This window comes from Phaethon lepturus, unplaced genomic scaffold (genome assembly GCF_000687285.1).
Source record: "Phaethon lepturus isolate BGI_N335 unplaced genomic scaffold, ASM68728v1 scaffold2922, whole genome shotgun sequence".
NCBI classification, from domain to species: domain Eukaryota; kingdom Metazoa; phylum Chordata; class Aves; order Phaethontiformes; family Phaethontidae; genus Phaethon; species Phaethon lepturus.
Window position 1 is genome coordinate 75,546 of NW_010523898.1, and position 16,305 is coordinate 91,850.

A 16,305-nucleotide genomic window follows, 5' to 3' on the forward strand; every position below is an offset into this window, starting at 1 on the left:
TTCCAGTTTCTAAGTGTGTGCTGCTTTTTTCCAACTCCTCTGAGTGGCATATTTTTTTAAAACTCACTTTTCCGAGTGCTAAATTAGTGATAGTGGTGGATGTCTTTTCAACTATTTTGGAGTATGTTGCAAACTGAGAAATTAATTTCCTCTCCGTTTTGCCATTTCCCGGGCAGATTTTAAGAATAGCAGCACACGTTTTGTCTTATTTTGCTTCTGCAATGAATCTTGATGATAAAATCATACCTTAACAAGATGAAACGATTTATAGACCGGATAACTGGAGTCAGCGGGAGGGAGGAGCTGGCAGGGCTGCTGTTTCTCAGGAGTGGCAGGTCATTATTGGGCTGGTTCAGTTGCCTTTGAAGGCATCCTCAGCTGGATGTGGTCATCCCCTATGGGTGGAGGGGGCCGTATAGAAGACGGCACACGACTCTCTTCAGCGGTGCATAATTAAGAAGAATGCTTGTATTTGGACATGATGCTTTTTTATGGATGCTGCTTTGCAAACAGGGAAATTGCAGCAGCAGTTTTAGAATTATTTCAAAGCATTGTCTTTTCTTTAAACGTTGTGTTATTAGGCTGATGGATTTTAAGATTTTTCTGGACGTAGGGACAATGGAACAGGGCTTTCAATTGAAAGATGTAATTTTAAATACTTTCATATTTAATAATTTGGACACTTTTCACTGTGGGCTGCGTTGCTTCTGTTCGGTGGAGTCCTTGCAGCTGTAGAAGTTGTCAGAGAGGAGTTGTCTTTCCTGTTGTTTTAAAACCTCTTACTTAACTTTCTTGGTTATGAACTTTATTTATGGAGAGTTGCAGGCTCTTCCGTACTTGATTTTTCTATATTGATCCCCATTTTCTGTTCAGAAAGGCATTCTCCTTGTGGAAAATATCTTATGCAGAGCACTGCAAAATTATTTACAGAGGAGTTTTACTCTTAAAATTAACCAGAATTGAATAAGACTGAGGAAAAGGTCAGAATTGCTCCCACAAGAGTAAATATTACTTCTAGCGGGGGAGCGATTGTGAATTACCATGAAGTTGTTATGTAAGCTACTAACGAAGAGAATTAAATTGACAGCCAGGAGAGTGTCGGGCAGAGCTTTGGGTCGTGGTGGGACCTTGGGGCTCCGTGGTTTCTGGTGTGGAGGTGGCTCCAGCTCCCAGCCCTCTGCTCCGACACCGCGAACCTGCTCGGCGTCTTCCGGGCCGGCGCCCGGGGTCTGCGATGGAGCTTATCAACAGAGATGCCCAAGCTGGGACTGAAGCGTAGCGGGGAAAAAAGCCTGGAAGGAACTACTTGTACAGAACAGAGAGAGAGATAATGGTGTCAGTTACGCTGTTTTTAGCATTAAAAGATTGTTATTTAGCCAAAAAAGATTCTTTTCTGATAGCACATCAAGCGGCATGTGTAAAGGAACACCTTTTTCATACTTGAGATGTGAGGAAGAGAGACTGACTTGTCCTGAAAACACATCAAAATGATATTTCAGTTCAGGCTGACTGTCCCTTTAATCAGTAAATGATGAGACGATGCTTCTAACCTGCGTGAGCCTAAACTGAAGAAAAGAGGGATAAATTATTACAGCGGATCATGTACAGCAGCAAGTAGCGGCGTAGCTCCTGATCAAAGCAGAAGCTGCGTTTGTCACCGGGAGCTCGGCGGAGGGGTTGCGTTGCGCTCTGAGCAACAAAATTCAGCATCCCCTTTGAAGTGTGGTTGTGTTTTTTTCCTCTTTGATTTCGTAACCGTCATGTAAAAAGATAGTAAACAGGTAGTCAGCACTGGGTGCACAGATCTGAGAAGTGCTTTGCTTGCTGTCAAGTTTCATAATGTTGCCTAACAGTTGGGTTTTTGTTCTGATGCTTTTTGAGAAAGGCGAGCAGCTTCCCTTTGCGCTCGGAGTAGACGCGTGGTCACTGCTTTGGTATTTGGGTGAGCCCCCATCTGCCGGGCTGCCTCCAGCTACGGCTCTGCCGGCGTGGGGGGGCCGGACCCTGCCGGGTCCCTGGGCTGGCTCGTAGCCCCAAGGTACAGGCAGTGGCCGCGCCGGGTTGGCGTTCTGTGGCGGCGCAGGTTGGGCTTTTTGTAGCCGCAACAGCTATTCGTAGGGTTAGGGTCCTGGGACAAGCATCCTCCAGAAGTCGGATCTGGGGTGGAAGTCAAGAGGTCTGAGTTCACGTCTGGTGCTGCTTTAGTCTGTGCTGAAGGGACAGGCTCTTGGTTTTGACTATATTAATTAAGACCTGTCTGACATGATGACTTTTTTTTTTGGAGAACGTGTGTGTTTTACGTAGGAGTGCGCTAAAACCTCTAACGAGAAGGAGCTTCATAAAAAAGAAATATGCGGAGTTGTTGAATTTAATGCTTAGGGGCGGACGGCCATGCAGTAAGCTACTCGATGCAGTGCTTTTCTCCTACAGGCATGTGATTTGAGGAAAAGGTGTACTGCTCTTTATGGGCTCGGTAGGCAAGTTGCTATCCTCTCATCTGACTTTTCCCTTCCCTTGCTAACAGAAAAGCTTGCAGAAGCTCAGCGCCGGTTTACTACTCTTCGGACCGAGTTACAGTCAACTTTGGATGCACAGAAAGAAGCCAGTGGGGCTTCCACGCTGCAGCGGCGCAGAAAGCCGGTCTTCCACCTGTCCCACGAAGAGCGTGTCCAGCATAGGAATATCAAAGATCTGAAATTGGCCTTCAGCGAGCTCTACCTCAGCCTCATCTTACTACAGAACTATCAGGTACCTTCAAAAAGAGGTGGTTCTACAAAGCCCTGTGTGTAAATGTCTCTGCTTTGTGTATCCTTGAATTGCCTCATTCAAGCCATTTTTTTCTTTCTTTTTTTTTTTGAGGGAGGTCCCTACACATTTTTAAAGAAAAGGCAGCTGCCTAACAGCTAGCAGCATATGTCTTGTTGCTTTTTGTTGAGCTAGAAAAGCTAAGCTGACCTTCCTCCTTCCTTTTCTGGGCTGCCTGACCCCAGCACCCTTGGCCCAGGCATGGCCAGAACACAAAGTCGCATCAGGACCTCCTTCTCCTGTAGTGTGTTGTTCTGTGCAGGGCGGGAGCTGGCAAGTTGGGGAAGAAGCTCTTTTATCTAATATTTGTGATGAAACTTGAAATGCTAAAGTACTGTTTCCTCTTGGCGTTACCATGTGACCTTGGTATATCAGAATTTCTTGTTAAAACATCCATTTTAAAAAAAAATGTTTTTAATTCTGTAGGGTAAAGGCTCTTTTGCCTTGAAGTATGAAAAAAATCTTTAGTTCTATTTGGATTTCTGGCATGAAAAGACATGGTAAATATTGCAGATGCTGATTTTGTTCCAAAAAACTTGAAACAAAAAATCTGAAATTGATCTTTTTTGTTGAGCTTTTAGTGTTAAATACTCTGAAATGCTTTTAAGTATCTTACTGTGAGGGTTTTTAGCTTGTTAAGTAAGAATGTTTGAACTTAAATTCACTACACCTGTATTTAGATCTTTACCAGTGTTGTACTGGAGAATATTACTAAACAAAATTCACCATAAGAATTAGTACCACTCTGCAGTATGGACAAAACTTAATTCTTCCAAAATTCTCAGTGTTTGTACCTCTCCTAAAGTGATGTTATGTCTTTGAGCATATGTCCAGAAATTATTTATGAGTTTCTCAATAAAGTCCTTTAACTACTAGAGATAGTTTCTAGTTCAAAATCCTGGGAAAAGTATAGTATCTGTAGCTTTTCAGGAATGGAGCGAAGCAGTATTACCTGGTGTGATTTCTTCACTTTTTAAAACAAACAAACAAAAACCCCCCTCTGGTTACAAAAAATCACTTCTGAGGCTTGATGAAGAATTTAAATAGAAGATGACATAGGTCATTCCTTTGGAAAAATTTTTCCTGCTATTCTTCAATGAAGAAAGGCATCTTGCACACTTAGATATTTGCTACCATGAGTCCAGGTCCACTGTATGTATACTAAATAGTGAGGTAAACCCCATTCTGGATTTGATAGCTTTCCCAGTTTCCAAAAGGAGCTGAGCTTCTTTCTACAACATATCTTCAAAGAGAGAATGAGAAAAATTAGTTTAAATTGGTCTTGAAGTTGAGGACAAGGAATACAAGTACTAGAACAGACATAAAACAAAATCCCAGAATACTACTCTTAATCACTTTCGAGCTCAGCATATAAGAACTAGGAATATTCAAGCTTTTGCAGTTTTGGAGAGGAAGAACAATAATGTGGAAGGAAGATGACATAGCTGAGGCCTTCATGTTGGAGGTAAAGTGAAGTCAACAGCGGCATTATACGTATCAAACCATGGCTTTGATGAAATGCTGAGGTCTTGAGTTGGGTTACTAAGAAAGGAAAATCCACGTGAAGCAAAGTCCTCAGTCTGTTAGGACTGAAGCAAGGGCAAGAGTTGCATGCGTTCATTCGTAATGTACGCCGACCAAATATCAAGTGAAACGGTAACTTGTCTCCAGGGTAGCTGTTACTTGTATAACTGACCAATGATTAAACTTCTGATAAAATTAATTTATTGTTGAGAGTAATATATCATTCTAGAGTATGTACATATATAAATCTATTTTTTTGAAATACTGTGTTTTAGAATGAACAAATCTTGAGAAATTAAGTATATAGTATTTACTTACATATACTGTATATAATACAGTACATTCATTGGGCAGATAATGGAGGCTGAATCAGTCTTAGTAAACTGCTGTGCATTTGCCTTGCTGGTGCCTTTCCTAATACGCTTGTACATGAGCAAAGGTTTTTGAGTCCACCGTTTGATTCTACTTGGTCTTGTGTTATATTATTGAGTAAATTGCACTGGTTGTGTTTGGGGTTTTTTTCACTTTTAATGACAAAACATACCATTAATTGATTCACTTCAATGGATTTGGTTAGTATCCAGCAGAAATGGAAGGCAGGCTTGCAGAAAGCCTCTTGCCAAATCAAAGCATCACGAATAGCAAGAATAGCAGAACACCTGACTGTGTAAATGATGTTTGACTGTTCTGTTTCACCGTTCCATCACTGCATGTTCCTTGTCAGAAGTACCACGGTAACCAACAGTGTTTTTATCCTGCACTTTGAGGTTGCAGAATTTTTGCAGCCAAAGGATGAAACGCCGCTGGAGAGGTTCTAGGGTGCCTGACGTAGCCATGCCCCGACCGGCCCAGGCACACCAGAGTTGGGCTGTGATTGCACACATGGCGCATAAAATAATGTTAGTTCAGACTACAGAAAAATCTCTGACCGGTATCATCATTTCATTGCATCTTTTTAATTTCCAATTTCTGAAATAGTCATCTGCTCTCCCTGGGGTGGAATGCCGGCTTTTCCAATAGAAAGTAATTAGAGTCTCTTGTCTGCAATAGTGCAGATCGTTAATGCATTGGCTTCCTGCTCCTGTCTCCCTAGCCTCATTTCCCCACCTAAATGGTGGGGGTCTGGTATTAAATCACTCTAAGCATAATTAGATTGAAAATAATTTCAGTGAGTAGCTGGTGCCTCTCCCCAGGGCACTGGACTTTACCGTTTTCTCTGGTTTTTCTTTCCAAGCTACTTCCTAAGCTTTTTTAGAAGGGAATCTTGCCGTGGTCTGTCTCCGTTCTTGCCAGTGCTCGAATGAAACATTGAGTCTTTTGGGTGGCATTTTCTGTATAACGAACTGCAGGATTTCAAATGCATCTTGTCACAGCAGTTGCCTGCAGTGTGATGAGTTTTGCCTGTCTTAGTTACTGTGCATTAGAAGAGCATTGGGTCAGGGCTCATATATAACTTGGAAGTGAACCGTTATTTTGTGTCTTGATGCAGCACTGTGCGCTTATCTCGACAGACTAGAGTGTTATATCTCCCACGTCTGCAAGCCTAAACTATTTTTGCAGTCGTCGTGCAACGTACGCTGTGGAAAAGGATGCTGTTATGGGGATGCCCTTGTCTGGATTTAATCTGCAGCATTTAAAACTTTCACAAGTCTTCTGTTGTACAAGGATTTCCCTTCTATAATGCACTTAGCTGGAGAACTGGATTTGAAACCAATGTAAAGTTTAAAGAAACTGGAAATCAGTAGCCTCGTTTCAGAAGGGAAAACATCTTGAAGGATTGGCAATCAATGACTGTGGGAGTTGGGACAAAACATAATTCTTCTGCAGCTTTATATTTTTGTTAGGAGCTCATTACAACTACTGCTAATGCAGAGACCAGTTGGGATGGACGTCCCAGTACCTGGGACATACGCGGTAAGACGTATCTAGACAGAGGGAACATGTCTTGAAATAACTTTAAGCATACAAGTTTTGAGTAAGTCCAAAGGTCCTTCATCTTCAGTGAGGTTTCATCAGGAATGTTGTTGCTTCCTCCATTAAGGAGGAAAGTGGCAGTGATTTGGCTTTTCAGGGAATATGAGGTTTAGGTAGTTCCCTGCAAATAAGTTTGCCTCTTTTTATGCCCTTGAGTCTCACATTTTTTTTATTTGCAAGGGATAGGTATTGCTTCTAATAAAGTAATAACTCAAAAAATTCCTGACAATAGATGCAATAATTTTGATTTTTCTTATTAACTATTCGTTTTTTGCTAGCGCTGGAAATATAAGCATTTCACTTTCTTGGGAGGTGACTGAGGTTAAAAGCCGTTAACTGTTTTCCCTCCTCTGCAGAACCTGAACTTCACCGGCTTCCGCAAGATCTTAAAGAAGCATGACAAGAACCTGGAGACGGCACGGGGGGCAGAATGGCGGGTGGCCGAGGTGGAGGTGGCACCCTTCTACACCTGCAAGAAGATCAACCAGCTTATCTCCGAAACAGAGGTAAAGATGCTAGTCTGGGCACTGCTCCTCTTCTAACTAGAAAACAGTTCCTTGTTTTCTTGTTCACTACTGATTCCTATAATGTTTTGCTTGTACTCACCACCAAGACAACTATTAGTTGATTTTGAAATGCCACTGATTTCTGGCACTGCTTACATAAGTTTGGGTATGTTCTCTTCAGCTGGTAACTTTTCACTCTGAAAAGCTAGTGCAGTGTTAGCTTGTCTTATGTAATAACTTGATGCAGCATGGTGAGCTTTTCACATCTTTGTCACCGTGTGTTAAAAGAATATTGGGCCCGGGCTCAAATGTAACTGGGAAATCAACTGTTATTTTTTGTTTAATGCAGTACCATGTGCTTATTATTAGAATGAACTTCTGTGATGTGTATCTTTATCTCCTTAGGAAGTGGTGACCAACGAGTTAGAAGATGGAGACAGACAGAAGGCTATGAAACGTTTGCGTGTTCCACCCTTAGGAGCAGCTCAGGTGAGAGATGGAGTTGTGTAGCAAAGCTGCTTCTCCAACTTGTCACAGTGCCAAATTAGATTCAACATCTCAACAAAGTAGTGGAAATAATTGGATGCTCCTGTAACCACGCTTCACAAATTGTGACGGAGGCATGGTCGAGAATCATAGAATCATTTTAGGTTGGAAAAAACCTTTAAGATCATCAAGTCCAACCGTTAACCCAGCACTGCCAAGTCCACCACTAAACCATAATCTGCTTTAGTTCCAGAAGATTTGGAAGTAGCTTGCTTACTATGCCTAGTGCATGCAGACAAGGTAATGAAGGGATGAGATAAACAGTAAAAGGAAATTTGTACTAATAATAACATATACTTAGTGTTTGTGTGGTCTGCAATATTTTTCAAAGGGCATTGAGATGCCCAAGCTCTGTTTCAACACAGCAACAACGTAGGCAAGAATATTATGCAGCATTTTCAGTTTAAAATGGCTCACTTCAAGAGCAAGAGTGCAATCAGAGATCAGGACATTGTATCCCTGATTTTAAATTTACTCTGCAAATTAATTTGACTTTGCTGATAATCTGTTTACCACCCCTTAATTCTACCATTGCTTTGTTCACAGCCTGTACCAGCCTGGACTACATTCAGGGTTGGCTTGTTCTGCGGGTTGTTCATTGCACTGAACGTCACTGTCATACTTTCAGGTGGGTATCCTTGGCTGGACCTGGCTGGCTGCTGGACCTTGGTTTGGATATGTTCTCGTCACTTAGCGAGGGCCTGGACCTGAATTGGCTTGGTCAGGATGTTCCGGATCATGCTGTTGTGAATTATTAGTTCTGCTCACTGACAGGTTCTGGTTTTTCTCGTGCTCTGTACACGGATTTCGGACTTTGAAGGTATTATGGTTTGCTCTACTGGTTTCCTCCTTACTCCCGGAGGCATATTCTGGAGGTGCAACATCCATGTTTAAAGACAGATTTCTGTCACCGTTCTGTGAACGCACAGCCCTCTCCCACCTTGAGACAGGTGCTCGTAGAACTGAAGTTTTGCATGGTACTGACTCCCTACAGAGAATGAGACCAGGCGTAGAGCCATGTGAGCGCTATGTCACTCGGGGCATTTTCATGTAGAAATTTCTAGGGTTTCAGTGCCTGGTGCCCATTAATGGAACTAATTGAATTTTCCTTGTTGGCAGATTTTGGCAAGATTGTTTAAAAGCTACAATAAATTATTGCGTCTCTCAGGCCTTGGTTTTATTCTGCTCTCTGCCTTCTGAGTTTGGACTCTGATTAGAGTAACAACCATGTTAGTACTGTAGGTGCAGATACAGCGCTTAATCACAAGCGGCTTTACTAATTGTCTGTGTGATTTCAGTAGTGTTGTAACTTGCTTAAGCAGTACAAAGAGGCTTTTGCTTTTGCATTAGGGAAAGCCTGTGTCTGTGTTTTTGATTTAAAAGAATTTTTAATCAGATGTTTCTGTAATTGGATCCAGTCATCTCCTGGGATAGAATTCCTCAGTTTGAGAATCTGTTTGCAGTGTTTCCCTTTTGGTCTTGCTGTGGTAGAGGCTGAAAGTTGACCCATCTGTGTGAAGGGTCTGTTTAATGTGTGTAAGCTGTTCTTTATTCATCCTGTCTCTTTATTCCCGTAACTTACGTGTTTGATCTTTTTATGAGATGCAAATATAATTGAAGCCAGTTGTGTTTGCTTTCTCTCTCAGTATTAAGAATTAAAAAGTGACACAGTTGTGAGAATGAATTAATAAAAATGATGGTATCTCTAAAGCAAATATTCCTAACCTAGTGTGAATGACGGGTATGTCTGTATCAGCAGACACGATCCGATATCTGTAAGTTACTTCAGGTATTGGTCAAAAACTGTATTCTAACTGCAGAGTGTTTGTTTTTAACTGGATGTTGCTTCGCTATCTTCTCTGCTACTTTTGACAAATTGGGTTTATGATTTGACTGACTAAGATAGGATTTCAGCATTGTATGCGTAGAATCTGTGAAACAGCATTACAACATGACTTCTAATAGTAGGTCACTTCTGTGTTGCCTGATTTTAAAAGTAGAGCAGCAGCATTTTACAGAGATGGGTTCACAGTAGCTTGGGGTCCGTTAAAGGCTGCAACTGCTACAGGTGGATCCCAGGAGAGTGTCACCCTAAAGTGTATTTCCTAGGTGCCAGGCTACTGTGTAATTGAGGTTGAAAGCTCATGGAAATGGGCAGATGTCTTGTTAACCAAAAACCTGTAAGACTTCATGCAAAATCTCAAGACTTGCTGCAGCAAGTGCCCTGTCTCTTGTTTGGGGCTCAGGCTGCGATGCCGTTGGGCTTGTCACCAGGGACATCCTCCTCTCTGAGCGTGGTGTTCAGAGCCCGCGCGTGCCGAAGGGATGAGTTGGTTGAGTGTCACGTACCTGCTGACTTTAGGAGGTGACTTCGCTTGCGGTGTTGGATTTAAGTGGAAACAGTATATGAATGAGAAATCTTTTTCGTTTTCTTTGTTTCGGGGTTATAGTACAGAACCCTGGCCGGGGTCATGCCAGTTTGAGACCTTGTACACCTTTGCTGGGCACTTCTCTGCAAGCGAGGTCCTCGAGGATCTGCAGTCAAACTGCTCAGCTGTAGTGAAGAAAATGGTTCGGTTAGGAAACACGAAAAGGAAATCAAATCTAGCCTTTGTACTGCGCAAGCTAACCTGGATTGGGTCGTAGTATCAGAGGAGAGAATATACAGAAATACTCTCAGCTTCTGTGTGTTAGTATCCCAGCTCCTTGTATTGTTCAGCATCTGCGTTTTCTCCAGAACCAGCTCCTGTTCCACACTGCAATTATGGGCCTCTACCACCCTGAGAGGCCAGAAATAAGATTAGCAGGCACCAACTGTGGAAGTCGCATGCTGTACTGTCATACTGGACTGTGTTCACCTCAGGATAAACCTTTGGGTGTTCTGTTTCAAATAGCACATAGCACGTCTGTCCTATTCTGTATTTTTTATTCAATATTTTGGGGGCTACTCTGTCCTGTGTGGAAGCACCTCAGTTGGTTTTGTCTTCAGGCATTTCAGATTAAAATTTGAAATGCGTGCTTTTAATTCCACGTGTAAGACTCATTTCTTTTGACTTCTTCAGGGTGTCTGTCATTTCTGTCCAAAATTTGACTTTCTCTTGCCTGAATCCAGTATTCTAAGTTTTAAATTCAAAGCAATGGTTCTTGAGTCATTGTTTCTTGCATGATTTTCCTCCATAATTTCATGTGATATAAAGGACAGATGCCGAACTCACGAAACTTCTTACAGATACGCGTTCTCTGAAGAAAAGTTTCAAAAACTTGGTGCTGTAATTTAGACAGGAGGGTTTGTGAGAATAAATTCTCAGCATCGATTCTGTAAAACTGCATGTTCTTAAAAAGCATGTGGGTGAGAAACACTCTGTGAAATAGAAATTGAGGATTCAACAACTGTATTTTATTTGTGCTTTGCTCGTAAAACCCGTATCGGGCAACTGGGCGACAGTATTTTGCAAAGGGGCTTGTGCTAGAGAAAGCTGCTTGCTGTACAAGGCTGCTCATTGTTTGAAATTAGGCAAATTTGTTTCCAAAACCCTAAGGACAGAACAAAGGAAGCAACAGGCTTTCCAGTATTGCTGCCTTATGTTGGGTTTTCTGTTTGGGTGCGGCTAGAAATTATATTGCTAGTTATGAATATGTATTACATTACAGTTGTATTGAGTCCGGTGATTAGGCGCAGTTTAGCGTTGTTTTAAATGCTGTAAATGGTGCTGCTTGGTTTTGTGGGGAGCTGAAGTATGCGTGTATCTGCCTGTTGGGATTTCACCTCCATTAAACCAGAACATTTAAGTGCACATAGTCACAATTTATGCTCGTGCTGTTCCTCGTGCCTGTAGTGCGAGACAGGGGACTTCAGTCGGGTCATTAGCAGCGTCTTAACCAGCTGGAGAGAGAATTTGCCACAGAATACTCCTAAATGCTCCAACGGGTTAGGCAAAGTGCCCTTCGCTTGCTGCAATACGTAGGTGCGTGCGAGCGTACCCCGTTTTCACGGGGTACAGCCGAGCATCTGAGAGCCAGCGTAAAGCAGGGGAGCGCAGCTTTGCTTCGTGGCGTGACTTGTGGCATCACTGACGTCGTTTCGTTATTGCCTTTTCCAGGTGTGGCTTTTATAGATGGACCAAATGTGTGGCCACTGGTGAGAATCTATCGAGGTGGCTTTCTCCTGATAGAATTCCTCTTTCTCCTGGGTATCAACACGTATGGCTGGAGACAGGCTGGAGTCAATCACGTCCTCATCTTTGAACTCAATCCCCGCAGCAACTTGTCCCATCAACATCTCTTTGAGGTAAACAGAATAGATTGTAGGAGTGGTTGAGCTGTGCGGCATATCGGGAGGGTAGATCCTGCACCGTTTCCTGGCAAGGAGTTCTAACACAATTAGAAGAGGAAGTTGCAAAGTCTGATTAGGTTACGGGATTGAGCACTGCGCTCCCTTTTCTTATAATGAGAATTCATTGTAGGTTTCAGAGCTATATTTTCACAAGGTATCTGTGTGTTTTTTCTATCTTTCTGTAGATTGCTGGCTTCCTGGGGGTTTTGTGGTGCCTGAGCCTGCTGGCATGTATATATGGTAAATTCACCTACATCCCTATGCAGGTGAATCCACTCATCTTATACGGCTTCATGTTGCTTTTTCTTATCAACCCTACCAAAACCTTATATTACAAGTCCCGTTTTTGGCTGCTCAAACTATTGGTAAGTCTCAAACCTAATTTAAATAAATAACTTTTAAAAAAAATAATGCTGTAGCTGATCAGTAGCAGTTAAGTATATAAACATCACTGATCTTCAGGGAAGAGGGATGCATGTACCACTCTGTATTCACAGAGCAGACCTGATAAGGTATAGACTGCAAACGGTTGTTGACCGTGGGTTTACAGAAGCAACTTCTGCTTGTCTGTACCAGTCTACCGTTCTCTTTGTATTGCAGGTAGCTACTTGTTAATCTTCCTATAGACAGCTGCACAGATACTTTTTCACATATAGAAACACTCAGATATCTTCTGCTTGTTTGCTCCTTAATGTAGTAAAACAGTTTAATTAGGGTTACAGTGCTCTAAGGCTGGGCTGCATGGATGCTTCTCAGCATTGAGGGGACAACATTGAGAGGGTTCACTGGTGGAGAAGGAACCTTTGCAAAGGTTACTGCTTCTAAAATTATGTTCATGGGTGGGGCATTTTTCAGCAAATCTGTTTGTGGTCTTAAACTATTTATTTTAGGCCCAGCTGCTATTTTCCAGGTAAGATAAATCTGGTAAATTGAATGTAAAGATGCGTGCTACTTCAGTGTTCCAGTTATAGATGGGAGCTCCGAAAGAACAGTTCTCAAACTTGTTGGATGGCTCATCAGTTTCTTCCCAAATGGCTGTTTCTCACGTTCATCCCCACCCTGTATGCCCTTTTAAATTGACTTTAATCAAGTTCATTCCCTCGATACCTTATTCTTGCTGGAACAGCTCTGAGAACGTTGGGCGGGAAAGGGTTTTGGCTGGCTGATGTTACTCGTAGAGTCATTTTAATGTCAATTAAAACAATTAACTTTATCTGGAATGTGACAAAGATGAAACGTAGAATCATGCTTCAAGCGTGCGCATGCAGGTGTACACACGACTAGTTAACCTCTCTGCGATTACCTCTGTTATTTGATTTGCCAGCTTACTACTATTTTGGTTTCTTCCTTTTTTGCCTTCTGGCATTCAGCCGTCTCTCATAGATGTACCTTTAGTCCCAAGCCTCATTAGTCTTACTGCTGTCCCTTGGAGCTAGGGGAAGCGCTGGAAGTGCTCTGCCCATATGAGCAGTATCTGTGCTAATTTACCTTAATGTCTTAACAGGGTAAGGTTCTCAGTCTTCACAGAGCTCTTAGCTTCCAGTACCTGCTCTATCCCAGCTATCTCTAGACTACGCTGCAGTCTGCGGTACAGACGTATCTTCGAGCGTGCACAGGCCGATTCATCCCACAGTCTCCTGGGGAAAAAACCTCCATCAAAATGCAAGATCACCTTAATGGTGGAAAATGACACAGTGCTTCTGACTGTATATTATGCAGAAGGGGGAAGGGGAAAAAGGAGGCTGGACAAACCATGTAAAGAGTAGCTGTTAGGCTTTTCTAATTTTTATTGTATATAATTGGCCAGCTGGGTATATTTTATTTCTCCCCACAGTCGCCAGCAGCTATCTGGGTGAAAGGAGTTTTAAACAGCACAATTTTTAGAACTGTGCTGTTCACACAAATTTTGGTTTGGTGAATGTTTTTCTTCACACGCTTGATAGGTTTCATTTCCAGCCAAAATGAAGTCTGACATAGCGGGTGTAGCAGAGCATTACTAGCACCTTCAATTTTTTTAGAACCAAATCAGGAGCTTGCTTTAGTGTGTTGTAGCATTTTGTGATGGATCTTAGGGAGCTTACTGCATCCACCTGTGATCACCAACAACTGCTTCTTGGTGCTTATGAGAGGAATCTGTTTTGATCACCCCTGAGGGACTGCAAGTTGCCCCTGAATTGATCTTCCTCTGAGTGAAAGAAGTTATTTAGCCCGCAGTAAGTTTAATTCCGATGCCAGGCTCTTTTTTCTCGCCTACGTGCTTAGGTGAGCGTTCTTTGCCCCTTGGCTGCCAGATGAGAAGCCCACGAGTGTACTTGTGTAGGCTGAGGAGAGCGGCTCTCCGGGAGGAATCAGACCCGAGCACAGAGGATGGCACAGCGTCTGCATGCCCACGCTCTCTGCAGGGTGCCGAAATGGCAAAACAACGGCAGGGAGCCTGTCCGTGAGAGGTGAAAATCTAGGAAGCGTTTAGCTCCAGCTCAAATATCTACTGCCTCAGCACTTATTAAAACTGCAGCGATCAGCACCAGGAAGTCTGTGCTTGGATTGTGGAACCATTGATATATAATTGCAACCGATTACTTGAAACTGAGGTTCACCTCCAGCTTTTGGTATTTTATGTCTTTTTTTTTTTTTTTTTTCTTCTTCTTCTTGTGGCCCATCTTCTCTGGAGGTTGTTGCAGATGCTTCTCAGCTGGGCAGTTAGGAGTTGCCAGCGGTACCTGCCAGCAGGCAGTCCCCTCCGCCGCCAGCACACGCCCCCGCCGTGCCGGGCAGCGTGCGGCAGCAGTGAGAAACTACAGCACCTGATGCACGGCGTTGGGAGGGTTCAAACGGCAGCTCAGGGGCTTGAGGATAGTTGACTGAGATACCGGTGCCTTAGCTAGGTCCTGGACATACCTGTTGACTCCTCATCTGCTGTAACCTTTAGGTGAAAAGCTTCTACGCTCCCCTCTTCTGCTCTTTCAAAAGTTTTATGCTGACATCTGGCAGTGCCAAAGTGCCTCTCTCTAAGTGGTTTAGCCCCAGCTGGCAACTAAGCACCACGCAGCAATAATAATAATAGTAACAATAATAATACCAACAAAGGAATGTACAAGAACGAGTGATGCCCAGCACAGCAATTGCTCACCACCTGGTGATCGACAGCCCGTCCCCGAGCAGCGATTCCCACCCCCCAGCTAACTCCAGTTTATGTACTGGGCATGGCGTTGTATGGTAGGGAGTATCTCTTTGGCCAGTCTGGGTCACTGTCCTGGCTGTGTCCCCTCCAGCTCCCCGTGCACCCCCAGCCTGCTTGCTGGCAGGCCAGCACGAGAAGCTGGACTGTCCTTGACTACTTAGCAACAACTCAAAACATCAGCACCTTATCAACGTTTTCTCATCCCCAATCCAAAACATATCCTCACGCTAGCTTCTGTGGAGAAAACCAGCTCTATCCTGGCTGAAACCAGGACACTAAGTTAAATAACAACATGGATTTTTATTAATTTCTTCTTTTTTCAGGGAGATCTATCTGTAAAGCTGTGTTCACGTTTCATTTGCTTTAGCTGGTCTTTGTTTCCCGGGGAAGAAAAAAAGGTCTGTGATGAAAGAGGTAAAGAAAGTATCAGGGAGTGTTGGTAAAACGGAGGAAGGACCTTTTGAAAAGGAGGGCTGGCGTGGCTTCTCTGAGCTCTGCAGAAGCTGTTCTGCAACCAGGCTGCTTGGAGTAGAGACCACCCGAACGGCTGGCCCTGTTTGAGCCTTTGAGGAGGTGCCGTCCTATGTGAGCACAGCGCTGTCTGGGTCAACATCCGTATCTGCTTTGTGCCACTAAGTCTCAATCCCCTATTTGGCTTTGAAATTTAGGACCAGAGCCTTAAATTGGCCTTACAAGCTGATGGGAATGCGTCAGTCCTTTCCCGGGTTTCTGTGACTGTGTACCCTTTAGGTTAATGAGGAGATATAAAAGATCAGTGTTAGCCTGTGCTTTCATTAATTTAAAGGTTCATAAATCTCTGAGCTACCGGATGGTGCTAGTGCTGTCTCTTTGAGAAACTGGCCGTTAGTAACTATAACTGGGTAGAGAGAGTTGTAATCAAAGGTAATGGACCATGAAAACTGTCTGGTTTGGAAGTCGCAAAACTGCTGTTAAGGCTTAGAGGGGAAGTGGACTGGGCTTGAGAGGGAGTCTGACTGACAGTCAGCAGGGTTTCCTCTGCCCTTTCTTTAACTCTTAAAAAACCCTGCTGGAGGTTTGGGGACCCCCAGCCGTAACAATCGTCACCCTTACAACTTCTAACACCGAAGAGCAACTAACGCGTTAAGTAAACCGAGCCGGGATCAGACTAATGGCTATGCTGAGGGCCTGTAACCTGACTGACATTGGGTGCGGGAGAAGGTAAGTGTGGGAGATGTCAGTAGACATGACATAAACGCCTGGAAGAAAGCACTGATCAAAATGAGGAGCAGCGGGAGGAACGGAGCTGTGTACTGCTCTTAGACGGAGACTGGGAGTTTCTGGGAAAGAGCTTGGTCGGAGGAGACTGGGCTCTTCTGCCAGTAAAAAAACAAAAAACAAACCCACACAAAAAGGTGAGCGTGGACAGGAATAGTTGCATACAGGAGGAGGAAAGC

The 16,305-nt window shown here is 43.4% G+C and overlaps 1 protein-coding gene across 1 annotated transcript in view; it reads left to right on the top strand.

Moving 5' to 3' along the window:
• Positions 1–16,305, top strand: part of XPR1 (xenotropic and polytropic retrovirus receptor 1) — a 36,070-nt gene that overhangs the window by 3,747 nt on the left and 16,018 nt on the right. The window contains exons 3-8 of the mRNA XM_010282241.1: positions 2,525–2,748; positions 6,660–6,809; positions 7,215–7,298; positions 7,902–7,983; positions 11,456–11,643; positions 11,874–12,053. Coding sequence (XP_010280543.1) covers positions 2,525–2,748; positions 6,660–6,809; positions 7,215–7,298; positions 7,902–7,983; positions 11,456–11,643; positions 11,874–12,053 — 908 coding nt within the window. The remainder of the gene's footprint in view (positions 1–2,524; positions 2,749–6,659; positions 6,810–7,214; positions 7,299–7,901; positions 7,984–11,455; positions 11,644–11,873; positions 12,054–16,305) is intronic.